General features: G+C 45.4%; 1 protein-coding gene across 4 annotated transcripts in view; it reads right to left on the bottom strand.

Annotated features, from left to right (window-relative positions):
* Positions 1-13,612, bottom strand: part of ZFAND4 (zinc finger AN1-type containing 4) — an 80,551-nt gene that overhangs the window by 42,941 nt on the left and 23,998 nt on the right. For 3 of the 4 annotated variants that reach the window (XM_038744210.1, XM_038744211.1, XM_038744212.1), the window contains exons 4-5: positions 13,212-13,279; positions 8,426-8,612 (exon numbers count right to left, since the gene is read on the bottom strand). In XM_038744210.1, the coding sequence (XP_038600138.1) occupies positions 8,426-8,612; positions 13,212-13,279 (255 nt within the window). The remainder of the gene's footprint in view (positions 1-8,425; positions 8,613-13,211; positions 13,280-13,612) is intronic. The other variant, XM_038744213.1, reaches the window with a different exon arrangement.

Here is a 13,612-nt window from a genome sequence, read left to right as displayed (position 1 = left end):
CCAGGCCTGGAATGCCCCCAATCCCTCCACAAATCCGCCAAGCTCACTCTCTTCCTCCCTTCAAAGCCCTACTGAGAGCTCACCTCCTCCAGGAGGCCTTCCCACACTAAGCCCCCTCATTCCCCTCCCCCTCCTCCCCGCCTTACCTCCTTCCCCTCCTCACAGCACCTGTATATATGCATATATGTTTGTACGTATTTATTACTCCATTTATTTATTTAACCTGTACATATTTATTCTATTTATTTTATTTTATTAATATGTTTTGTTTTGTTCTCTGTCTCCCCCTTCTAGACTGGGAGCCTGCTGTTGGGTAGGGACCGTCTCTATATGTTGCCAACTTGTCCTTCCCAAGCGTTTAGTACAGTGCTCTGCACACAGTAAGCGCTCAATAAATACGACAATGAATGAATGAATGAGGAGAGGAAAACGTGTTGTGGGGAGGGAGGATGAATGAAAGAGCAAGTAAGAGTGGCACAGAAGGGAGTGGGAGAAGAGAGGAGGGCTTATTCAGGGAAGGCTTCTTGGAGGAGATGTACCTTCAGTAAGGTTTTGAGTGGGGGAGAGAAACTGTCTGTCTGACATGAGGAGGGAGGGCCTCAGTAGGTCTATCAGAAGAGAGTCAATTTTGCTTCGCAGTAGCAAAATTACAAGATGTGGTGGCGAAGTAGTAGCAAAATTACAAGACTTGGTGGGGAAGTAGCTGTGTAGTGAGGTTTGGCCAAATGGTGGGAGGCTGTGGATTTCCTTTTTCCAGAATCTCCCTTTGTATAGGGTATTGAAAGCTGATTAAATTTCCTAGCAGAGTAACTCAGCGGCTCAAAGCTATGAATCCACTATCTGAAGATGTAAGTATTTGTCCAAAAAAAAACAAAAACAAAAACACAATCCCTTGGAGATTCTGCAATAAAGTACTCCTAAATAATAAATGTGTCCACTGAGAGGGATATTTAAAAATTTAATACGACGACAATACTATTTATTTTGAAAAGCACCTCTCTCCCAAGCTGGATCTTTGAATGTTTTGGAGCACAATTACAAAATGAATTATTGAGGGATGCGACAGCAAAGAAATTCTGCTGAGTGACATGACTGAAGAGCTCATTGTGGACAGGGAACATGTCTAGTCAGTCAGTCATATTTAACGAGCGCTTACTGTGTTCAGAGCACTGTGCTAAGCACTTAGAAGAGCACAGGAGAACAATAAACAGATGATGATGATTGCATTTATTAAGCGCTTACTATTTGCAAAGCACTGTTCTAAGTGCTGGGGAGGTTACAAGGTGATCAGGTTGTCCCACGGGGGGCTCACAGTCTTAATCCACATTTTACAGATGAGGGAACTGAGGCCCAGAGAAGTGAAGTGACTTGCCCAAAGTCACACAGCTGACAATTGGTGGAGCTGGGATTAGAACCCATGACCACGGACTCCAGAGCCCGTGCTCTTTCCACTGAGCCACACTGCTTCTCTGCATTCCCTGCCCACAACAAGCTGACAGTCTAAAGGGCCAGGTTGCCAACTCTATTGTGGTGTACTCTCCAAAGCGTTTAGTACAGTGCTCTGCATATAGTAAGCACCATTAATTGATTGATTGACTGAAGACTCAGGCAAAGCGAAGGCAGGAGTTCTCGCGTCAGTGACTTTGAGAGTTGTGAGGGCCCAAAAGTGTCAGCCAAGGCTAGATCAGTCAATCCACAGTATTCACTCTTCTCCTACTTGAACGAAGCCCAAATACTTCGTTCCTTTAATACTCACCTACTCACTGTTCCTCACTGTCCCCTAACCTGCCATAAACCCCTTGCTCCCATCTTCCCTCCAGCCTAGAATGCCCTCTGCCAACACAGCAAACGGAGACTAGCTCTCCCTATCTTTCTCTCCTGCCCGGATGACTGCATCGGCCTCCTTGCTGACCTCCCAGCCTCCTGTCTCTCCCCGCTCCAGTCCATATTCCACTCCGCTGCCTAGATCATTTTTCTACAAAAACGTTTACGACATAATAATAATGATGGCATTTATTTAGCGCTTACTATATGCAAAGCACTGTTCTAAGTGCTGGGGAGGTTACAAGGTGATCAGGTTGTCCCACGGGGGGCTCACAGCCTTAATCCCCATTTTACAGATGAGGGAACTGAGGTCCAGAGAAGTGAAGTGACTTGCCCCAAGTCACACAGCTGACAACTGGCAGAGCCGGGATTTGAACCGATGACCTCTGACTCCAAAGCCCGGGCTCTTTTCCACTGAGCCACGCTGCTTCTCTGACACGTCACCCCACTCCTCCAAAAACTCCAGTGGTCGCCCGTCCACCTCCGTATCTAACAAAAACTCTTCACCATTGGCTTTAAAGCAGTCCGTCACCTTGCCCCCTCCTACCTTACCTCGCTACTCCCCTTCTATGACCCAGTCGGCACACTCCGCTCCTCTAGTGCTAACCTTCTCACTATGCTTCGATCTCGCCTGTCCCGCCACCGAACCCTCACCCACGTCCTTCCTCTGGCCTGGAATGACCTCCCTCCCTCCCCAAATCCGACAATTAATCTCCCCCCATCTTCAAAGCCTTATTGAAGGCCCATCTCCTCCAAGAGGCCTTCCCAGACTAAGCCCCACTTTTCCTCACCTCCCACTCCCTTCTGTGCCGCCCTGCCTTTGCTTTCCCCCACCCCTCCCAGCCCCACAGCACTTACGTATACGCCTGTCATTTCATTTATTTGTACTGAATGTCTGTCTCCTCCCTGTAGATCGTGAGCTCGCTGTGGCAGGGAATCAATCAGTCAATCAATCAATCGTATTTATTGAGCACTTACTGTGTGCAGAGCACTGTACTAAGCGCTTGGGAAGTACAAGTTGGCAACATATAGAGACAGTCCCTACCCAAAAGTGGGTTCACAGTCTAAAGGGAATGTCACTGTTTATTGTCATATCGTACTCTCCCAGGCACTTAGTACAATGCTCTGCACCCAGTAAGCCCTTGATAAATACGGATGACACGCAAATTCGTGAAGCGTTCCATATTTCTTCCTCCCTTCAAAGCCCTACTGAGAGCTCACCTCCTCCAAGAGGCCTTCCCAGACTGAGCCCCCTTTTTCCTCTCCTCCTCCCCATCCCCCCGGCCCTACCTCCTTCCCCTCCCCACAGCACAGATTTATTGTACAGATTTATTACTATATTTATTTTACTTATATTTACTATTCTATTTATTTTGTTAATGCTGTGCATTTAGCTTTAATTCTACTTGTTCTGACGACTTGACACCTTTCCACAAGTTTTGTTTTGTTGTCTGTCTCCCCCTTCTAGACTATGAGCCCGTTGTGGCGTAGGGACCGTCTCTATACTTTGCCAACTTGTACTTCCCAAGCACTTAGTACAGTGCTCTGCACACACTAAGCGCTCAATAAATACGATTGAATGAATAAATATGATCAAATGAATGACTATTCAAAGCCCTATTTAAATATCTCCTCCAGGAAGCCTTCCCTGACTAAGCTCGTTTCCCAATGCTATGTGATACCTCACCCACATCCTCACAGCACTGATGTACAGTTGCTCTCATTCATTCAATCGTATTTATTGAGCGCTTACTGTGTGCAGAGCACTGTACTAAGCGCTTGGGAAGTACAAGTTGGCGACATATCGAGACAGTCCCTACCCAACAAAGGGCTCACAGCCTAGAAGGGGGAGACAGACAACAAAACAAAACACGTGGACAGGTGTCAAGTCATCAGAATAAATAGAAGTAAAGCTAGATGCACATTATTAGCAAAATAAATAGAATAGTAAATATGTATAAGTAAAATAAAATAAAATAGTGGTTAGAATAGTGCTTTGACACATCCTTACCTGTAATTTCTTTTAATATCTGTCTCTTCCACTAGACTCTAATTATTCATTCAATTGTATTTATTGAGCGCTTACTGTGTGCAGAGCACTGTCCTCAGGGATCATGTGTACCAATTTTATTGAATGCTCCCAAGTGCTTAGTACAGTGTTCTGCACAAAATAAGCACCCAATAAATACCACTGATCAATTAACTAACATGACCTTGGATTTCTTTGGAATTCCAACTGTCCAAATGAAAAATGCTCCGCCTTTGGCCCACTATTTCCCGCTTTCCACACGGCTATTCTTCCTGGCTGCCTGGCCAGTTTCTGTTTCTCCCAACTCTGCTATAGTGTATTCTCCCGAGGGCTTAGTACACTGCTCTGCACACAGTAAGCACTCAATAAATACACCTGCTCAATAAATGAGAGTGGACAAATCTTTCCAAGTAAAGTACCTGCCCAAGATTTCTGAGTCTTGCCCTGGTTGGTTTCGTAATTCGTTCAACAGACTAAAAACACCAGAACAATGGATAAGAGCGCATGGCTGGAAAAGAAGGTTATTTGAAAGATGAATTTCAATACAGAACCATGATGACGATAGGGAGCCTATTTATGAAATATATACCTGACACATTATAAAAGTGAATGTTGAATATATCATCATCATCATCAATCGTATTTATTGAGCGCTTACTGTGTGCAGAGCACTGTACTAAGCGCTTGGGAAGTACAAGTTGGCAACATATAGAGACAGTCCCTACCCAACAGTGGGCTCACAGTCTAAAAGGGGGAGACAGACAACAAAACCAAACATACTAACAAAATAAAATAAATAGAATAGATATGTACAAGTAAGATAAATAAATATGACCTTTCCCCTCCTGTTCAGGGTCTAGCCTATGCTCCTAATTAGCTTTTCCAACGTCCAAACTTCAGGAGGGGAGGAGGAGGAGAAAAGGGATGAAATGGCCAGAAATAGCAGCATCCCCACGGTGGTTTGTTGTCTGTGACGGAGGATTCTGACCCAAAGCCCACCTAGCATGTTCATTCATTCAATCGAATTTACTGAGCGCTTACTGTGCGCAGAGCACTGTACTAAGCGCTTGGAAAGTACACATCAGCAACATTTGGAGACGGTCCCTACCCAACAACGGGCTCACAGTCTAGAAGGGGGAGAGAGACAACAAAACAAAACATGTAGACAGGTGTTAAATAAGTCAGGACAAATAGAATTAAAGCTATATGCACATCATTAACAAAATAAATAGTAAATATGTTCTGTGTGGTCAGTGGCCTCTGGGCCCATCTTGAAAATAGCTGGCTCATACGGCCAGCGGAAGACTGTACTGACTGAAGTGGCAACCCTGGCTGAAAAGCAGCACGGCCTAATGGAGAGAGCACAGGCCTGGGAGTTAGAAAGACCTGGGTTCTAATCCCAGCCCCGCCACTTGTCATTCATTCATTCAATCGTATTTATTGAGCGCTTACTGTGTGCAGAGCACTGTACTAAGCCCTTGGAAAGTACAATTCAGCAACAGATAGAGACAATCCCTACCCAACAACGGGCTCACAGTCTAGAAGGAGGAGACAGACAACCAAACAAAATAATAATAACAATAATATCAAAATAGAGTTATAGATATAAACACAGCATTAATCAATAGAATAATAAATATGTGCAAATATACACAAATGCTGTGGGATGGAGAAGGGGGTAGAGCACAGGAAGGGAGTAGGGGCGATGGGGAGGGGAGGAGGAGCAGAGGTAAAGGGGCTCAATCTGGGAAGGCAGCTGCTGTGTGACCTTGGGCAAGTCATTTCTCTGTGGCTCGGAGTTACCTCATCTATAAAATGGGGATTAAGAATGTGAGCCCCATGGAGGACAGGGACTGTGTCCAACTTAACTTGAATCTATTCCAGTGCTTAGCACATAGTAAGCACTTAACACTTAACAATTACCATAATTATTATTATTAGTAGTAGTAAAATGGAGATTAAAAGTGTGAACCCCATGAGGGACAGGTTCTGTGTCTAACCTGACAACTTTGTATCTACCCCAGAGCTTAGTAATAAGAATAATAATGGCATTTATTAAACGCTTACTATGTGCAAAGCACAGTTCATAACGCTGGGGAGGTTACAAGGTGATCAGGTCGTCCCATGGGGGGCTCACAGTCTTCATCCCCACTTTACAGATGAGGGAACTGAGGCCCGGAGAAGTGAAGTGACTTGCCCAAAGCCACCCAGCTGACAATTGGCGGAGCCGGGATTTGAACCCATGACCTCTGACTCCAAAGCCTGGGCTCTTTCCACTGAGCCAGGCTGCTCTTCGCTAGTACTGTGTGTGGTACATAGTAAACACTTAACAAATAACATATATTTTAGAAAAAGAAAAAGAACAAAACCCACGAGGCTCTACTTGGCTGCAGTCACATTGGCTGCATGTGGATTTTGTAGGCCAGGTTCTTCATTCATTCATTCAATCGCATTCATTGGGCGCTTACTGTGTGCAGAGCACTGTACTAAGTGCTGAAGGGTGTACTAAGAGTGTCCTTGGGAACACCCTTACCTGCCTGCCTGCCTATTTTCTCAGGCACCCAGTGGCCCAGCAGAAACCTAACCGGCAGGGACGAGAGTGCGAGGCAAGCCCGCCGCAAACCATCATCCCTCTAATCGAATCCTTCCTTCAGCCTCCCGGCCCCAAACCCTTTGTGACGGCACAGAGATTGATCCACCGTGACAAAGGGAGATGACCTCTCCCGCTTCTTTGTCAATCAATCAATCAATCAATCGTATTTATTGAGCGCTTACTGTGTGCAGAGCACTGGACTAAGCGCTTGGGAAGTACAAGTCGGCAACACATAGAGACAGTCCCTACCCAACAGCGGGCTCACGGTCTAGAAGGGGGAGACAGAGAACAAAACCAAACACACTAACAAAATAAAATAAATAGAATAGATATGTACAAGATAGAGTAATAATGACCTTACACTGATCTACGAAAACCACAGCAAGACACTTAAAAGTAGCTGCCACAGGAATTAATATTTACTGCATGAACGCAGATTACATGGCAAAGGGTCACCTAGAGATTAGCAAAAGGGACCGGAAGAAGGGGATTAAGACTTCAACGAACTCATTCTTGTCAAACTTAAAACACTTAATCAAACAATAAATAAATAATAATGGTATTGGTTAAGCGCTTACTACGTGCCAAGCACTGCTCTAAGCACTAGGGTAGTTACAACAATCAGGTTGTCACATGTGGGGCTCACAGTCTAAATCCCTACTTAACAGATGAGGCAAAGAGAAGTGAAGTGACTTGCCCAAGGTCACACAGCAGACAAGTGGCAGAGCTGGAATTAGAACTCACATCTTCTGACTCCCAAGCCTGTGCTGTTTCCATTAAGTCACGCTGCTTATCTCTCTCTCTATCAAATTCATTCATTCAATCGTATTTATTGAGCGCTTACTGTGTGCAGAGCACTGTACTAAGTGCTTGGGAAGCACAAGTTGGCAACATGCAGAAACGGTCCCAATCAATCAATCAATCGTATTTACTGAGCGCTTACTGTGTGCAGAACACTGTACTAAGCGCTTGGGAAGTACAAGTTGGCAACATATAGAGACAGTCCCTACCCAACAGTGGGCTCACAGTCTTGAGTGCACAGGTTAGAGTCTCCCAATACAGAGGAAATAATAGTCATATGGGATTCCCACTTTTCCTCTGTTGAGCGAACGTCATCCCATTTCACTGACAAGACGGAGGGTTGGACAAACTACTCGCCCACAAAGCCCAGCTTTTAGCATTTTGTTTTCAAAATGAGAAATGGCATGGCCTAGTGAATAAAGCACGGGCTGGGAGGCAGAGGATTTGAGGTTATACTCCCCACTCCGCCCCTTCTGCTTTGGGACCTTGGGCAAGTAAATTACTTCACTTCTCCTCTGCCTCAGTTATCTCATCAGTAAAATGGGGATTAAGACTGAGATCACCATGTGGGACAGGGATTGGTTCCAACCTGATCTGATTAGCCTGCATCTATCCCAGCGCTTAGCGCAGTGCCTGGCACACAGTAAGTGCTCAATGAATACCATTAAAAAAATGCTCCCACGAAGGAGGAAAGGATTCAGGGCATCATCAATCGTATTTATTGAGAGCTTACTGTGTGCACAGCACTGTACTAAGCGCTTAATAATAATAATAATGGCATTTATTAAGCAGTTACTATGTGCAAAGCACTGTTCTAAGCACTGGGGAGGTTACAAGGAGATCAGATTGTCCCCCGGGGGGGGGGGGGGGGGGGGGGCTCACAGTCTTAATCCCCATTTTACAGATGAGGGAACTGAGGCCCAGAGAAGTGAAGTGACTTGCCCAAAGTCACACAGCTGACAATTGGCAGAGCCGGGGTTCGAACCCATGACCCCTGACTCCAAAGCCCGGGCTCTTTCCACTGAGCCAGGCTTGACCAAGTATTCTATCTCGAAACAAAATGCGATAGATTAAAACCCTTGGAAAACATCTTCCAATAAAGTAAGTGGTACCGATGCAGAGTTTAAGATTTTGTGGGTTTCAAATGCTAACTTTCCCCTTTTAGAAATCACACATACCTTATCGACTCCGAGAGGGGGGTCAGAGTGCCATCTCCCCTATCGATCACACGGAAAAAACTCAACTGATCCCCTTCTCTGTAGACCAAAAAGGTGACTTGCTTATTGGAAGGAGCCTTCTCCCAAACTTCATCTTGCCCGGGATACATGAATTCGGCCATTTCCCGAAGCGGATCTTCCACGGGAACTTGAAGAGAAAAATCAAGAGGTTCGAAAAGCTCGTCGTTTCTCACACGCACAGCGCTCATGGCCTCTAACGGTAACAATAACGATATTTGTTAAGTGCTTACTACGTGCCAAGTACCGGGGTGGATGCGAGACAGTAGGGTCGGACCCGGTCCCTTCCCCACACAGGGTCCAAAGTCGTCACCCCCATTTTACAGATGAGGTAACTGAGGCGCAGAGAAGGGAAGTGAGTGGGCCAAGGTCACGTGGCAGACGAGCGGCAGCGCTGGGATTAGAACCCAGGTCCTTCTGACTCTCGGGCCTGTGCTCTTTCCACTGAGCCACGCTCAAGGGTTCACAACGTGCCGCGCCCAGAGCTATTTACAAGAACACCATAATCTAGAATATATCGGGAGTTCCCCCTGGCCACGGAAGGACAGAACGGACACAGACTCCAAGAGAATATAATATGCATAAAGACCAATCGATTGTATTTATTTGGCACTTACTTCATCATCAATCGTATTTATTGAGCGCTTACTATGTGCAGAGCACTGTACTAAGCACTGTACTTCCTTCCTTCCTTACTTACCCCTTTTAGACTGTGAGTTGGGTAGGGACTGTCTCTATATTTTGCCAACTTGTACTTCCCAAGCGCTTAGTACAGTGCTCTGCACACAGTAAGTGCTCGATTGATTGATTGATTGATTGATTACTGCCTGGAGCCATCTTTATCAAGCGCTTGGGAGAGTACAATGTAACGGAGTTGGTAGACCCCTTCCCTGCCCACAGTGAGCTTACAGTCTAGAGGGGGAGATAGATGTTGCTATAAATGAATGATTTACAGATATGTCCATAAGTGCTGTAGGGCTGAGGGAGGGATGAATAAAGGGTGCAATTCATTCATTCATATTTACTGAGCACTTACTGTGTGCAGAGCACTGTACTAAGTGCTCCAAGAGGCCTTCCCAGACTGAGCCCCCTTTTGCCTCTCCTCCTCCCTACCCCCCACCCTACCTCCCCACAGCACCTGTATATATTTATTACTCTTTTTTACTTGTACATATTTACTATTCTATTTATTTTGTTAATGATGTGCATTTAGCTTTAATTCTATTTATTCTGACGACTTGACACCTGTCCACGTTTTGTTTTGTTGTCTGTCTCCCCCTTCTAGACTGTGAGCCCGTTGTTGGGTAGGGACCGTCTCTATATGTCACCCTTCCCAAGCGCTTAGTACAGTGCTCTGCACACAGTAAGCGCTCAATAAATACGACTGAGTGAATGAATTGGAAAGTACAATTCGGCAATAGATAAAGACAACCCTCAAATCCAAGCTCAAAGGTGACACAGAAGGGACAGGGTGAAGAGGGATAATAATAATAATTGTGGTATTTGTTCATCCATTCAATTGTACTTATTGAGCACTTACTATGTGCAAGGCACTGTACTAAGGACTTGGGAGAGCACAATATAACAACAAACGGAAAAGTGCTTAGTATGTGCCAGGCGCTGTACTGTGCCCTGGGGTGGATACATGCAAATAATAATAATAATGATGGCATTTATTAAGCACTTACTATGTGCAAAGCACTGTTCTAAGTGCTGGGGTGGTTACAAGGTGATCAGGTTGTCCCATATGGGGCTCACAGTCTTACTCCCCATTTTACAGATGAGAGAACTGAAGCCCAGAGAAGTGAAGTGACTTGCCCAAAGGCACACAGCTGACAACTGGCAGAGGCAGGATTTGAACCCATGACCTCTGACTCCAAAGCCCTTGCTCTTTCCACTGAGCCACACTCGGGTTGGACCCAGTCCCTGTCCCATGTGGGGCTCACATCTCAATCCCCAATTTGCAGATGAGGTAACTGAGGCACAGAGGAGTGAAGTGACTTGCCCAAGGCCACACAGCAAACAAGTGGTGGAGGCAGGATTGAACCTATTCCCTTCTGATTCCAGGCCGAAGCTCTATCCACTGGGGAAGGCCACTTGGAGACGTGCCTTCAATAATTAATCGATAAATGGTATTTATTGAGTGCCCACTATGTGCAGACCACCGTACTAGGCGCTTAGCGGAGTACAATACATCCGAAGTAGCGGGTTTTGAAGGTGAGGAGAGGGATTAGTCTATGTGGCTCTTTTTTTTTCCTCTTTTAGACTGTGAGCCCACTGTTGGGTAGGGACTGTCTCTATATGTTGCCAACTTGTACTTCCCAAGCGCTTAGTACAGTGCTCTGCACACAGTAAGCGCTCAATAAATACGATTGATTGATTGATTATCTGTAGGCTATGAACAGGGAAGACGTTCCAGGCCGGAGGCAGGGCGTGGGTGAGAGGTCGACGGTGAGATAGATGTGATGGAGGTACGGTGAGTAGGTTGGAATGAGAGGAGCGAGCTGGGTTGCGGTAGAAAATTGGGGAGGAAAGGCAGGCAAAAAAAGAAAAAAATTACCAAAATATCAAAAGTGAGAATGTCTCAGTTAAACAGAACTTGGAGGGGGCAAGGACTAATCCTCCCGCCCCCCGTGTAATAATAATAATAATAATAATTGTGGTACTTAAGTGCTTACTGTGTGCCAGACATTGTATAAAGTGCTGAGGTGGGGGAGTACAAGCAGGTTGGACACAGTCCCTGTCCCAAGTGAGGCTCACCGCCTCAATCCCCATTTTACAGACGAGGTAACTGAGGCCCAAAGAAGTGAAGTCACTTACCCAAGGTCACACACAGTGTGCGGACTGGGTTGTAGTAGTAGAAGTCTTAGTAGTAAGTCCCTTCACTTCTTTGAGAAGCAGCGTGGCTCAGTGGAAACAGCACGGGCTCTGGAGTCAGAGGTCATGGGTTCGAATCCCCGCTCTGCCACATGTCTGCTGTGTGACTCTGGGCAAGTCACTTGACTTCTCTGAGCCTCAGTTCCCTCATCTGTAAAATGGGGATTGACTGTGAGCCCTATGGGGGACAACCTGATCACGTTGTATCCCCCCCAGCACTTAGAACAGTGCTTTGCACATAGTAAGTGCTTAACAAATGTCATATTATTATTATTATTATTCTTTGGGGATTAAGCCTGCGAGCTTCATGTAGGACTGTGTCCAACCTAATTATCTTGTATCTACCCCAGCACTTAGTACAGTGCCTGGCACATAGTAAGCGCTTAACAAATACTATATTAAACAAAAAGAAACACAAACTGCAGCCAAAAAACTCTGTGATATTGGATTCTCCCCAGCACTTACTACAGTGCTTTGCATAGAGTAAGTGCTCAATAAATACGATTCACTGAGTCCAAACTGGGGCTTCTTTCCTCAGCTGAGATTAAAGCACATTTTAGTCAAATTCATTCATTCAGTCAATCATATTTATTGAGCGCTGTGTGCAGAGCACTGTACTAAGCGCTTGGGAAGTACAAGTTGGCAACATAATGATACATTATTCAATAGTCAAATGATACAATAACAATAATAATAATGGCATTTATTAAGCACTTACTCTGTGCAAAGCACTGTTCTAAGCGCTGGGGAGGTTACAAGGTGATCAGGTTGTCCCACGGGGGGCTCCCAGTCTTAATCCCTATTTTACAAATTAGGTAACTGAGGCCCAGAGAAGTGAAGTGACTTTGCACATAGTGAGCGCATAACAAATACCATCATTATTATTCATTCATTCAATCGTATTTATTGAGTGCTGTGTGCAGAGCACTGTACTAAGCGCTTGGGAAGTACAAGTTGGCAACATAATGATACATTATTCAATAGTCAAATGATACAATAACAATAACAATAATGGCATTTATTAAGCACTTACTCTGTGCAAAGCACTGTTCTAAGCGCTGGGGAGGTTACAAGGTGATCAGGTTGTCCCACGGGGGGCTCCCAGTCTTAATCCCTATTTTACAGATTAGGTAACTGAGGCCCAGAGAAGTGAAGTGACTTTGCACATAGTGAGTGCATAACAAATACCATCCTTATTATTCATTCATTCAATCGTATTTATTGAGCACTGTGTGCAGAGCACTGTACTAAGCGCTTGGGAAGTACAAGTTGGCAACATAATGATACAGTATTCAATAGTCAAATGATACAATAATAATAATAATGGCATTTATTAAGCACTTACTATGTGCAAAGCACTGTTCTAAGCGCTGGGGAGGTTACGAGGTGATTAGGTTGTCCCACGGGGGGCTCCCAGTCTTAATCCCTATTTTACAGATGAGGTAACTGAGGCCCAAAGAAGTGACTTTTAGACTTTTAGACTTTTAGACTGTGAGCCCACTGTTGGGTAGGGACTGTCTCTATATGTTGCCAATTTGTACTTCCCAAGCGCTTAGTACAGTGCTCTGCACACAGTAAGCGCTCAATAAATACGATTGATGATGATGACGATGACTTGCCCAAAGTCACACAGCCAATTGGCGGAGCCGGGATCTGAACCCATGACCTCTGACTCCAAAGCCCGTGCTCTTTCCACTGAGCCACGCTGCTTCTCTGTAAAAAAAAAAAAAAAAAAGCGGCAGAGCTCCCACAGAGAACAGGGATGTCCAAGAAAGATGAGAAAGGACAGGAATTCTGCATCCCAAGCAACCGGTGGGTTTTACTGGGTGTAAAATTTTCAGTCTGTACCTACCTCGCCTAGAATTGATAGGTCCCCCTCGCATTGCCAGTACTAGCTTCAAGGTACAGCCTTCTGAGATGCTGCGAAGAATTGAAAAGAACACCATCATCAACATCAGGAAGAATGGCGTAGTGGAGAGAGCCCCGGCCTGGGAATCAGAAGGTCATGGGTTCTAATCCTGCCTCGGCCACTTGTCTGCCGTGCGGCCTTGAGCGAGTCACTTAACTTCTCTGGGCCTCAGTTCCCTCATCTGTCAAATTGGGATTACGAGTGTGAGCCCCACGTGGGACAGGGACTGTGTCTGACCTGCTTCACTTCACAGAACAGTGCTTTGCACATAGTAAGCGCTTAAAAAATACCAGTATTATTATTATTATTATCTACCCCAGCGCTTGGATCGGTGCTTGGCTCAT

This window comes from Tachyglossus aculeatus, chromosome 3 (assembly GCF_015852505.1).
Source record: "Tachyglossus aculeatus isolate mTacAcu1 chromosome 3, mTacAcu1.pri, whole genome shotgun sequence".
NCBI lineage: Eukaryota > Metazoa > Chordata > Mammalia > Monotremata > Tachyglossidae > Tachyglossus > Tachyglossus aculeatus.
This window is presented reverse-complemented; position numbering and strand designations above follow the sequence as displayed.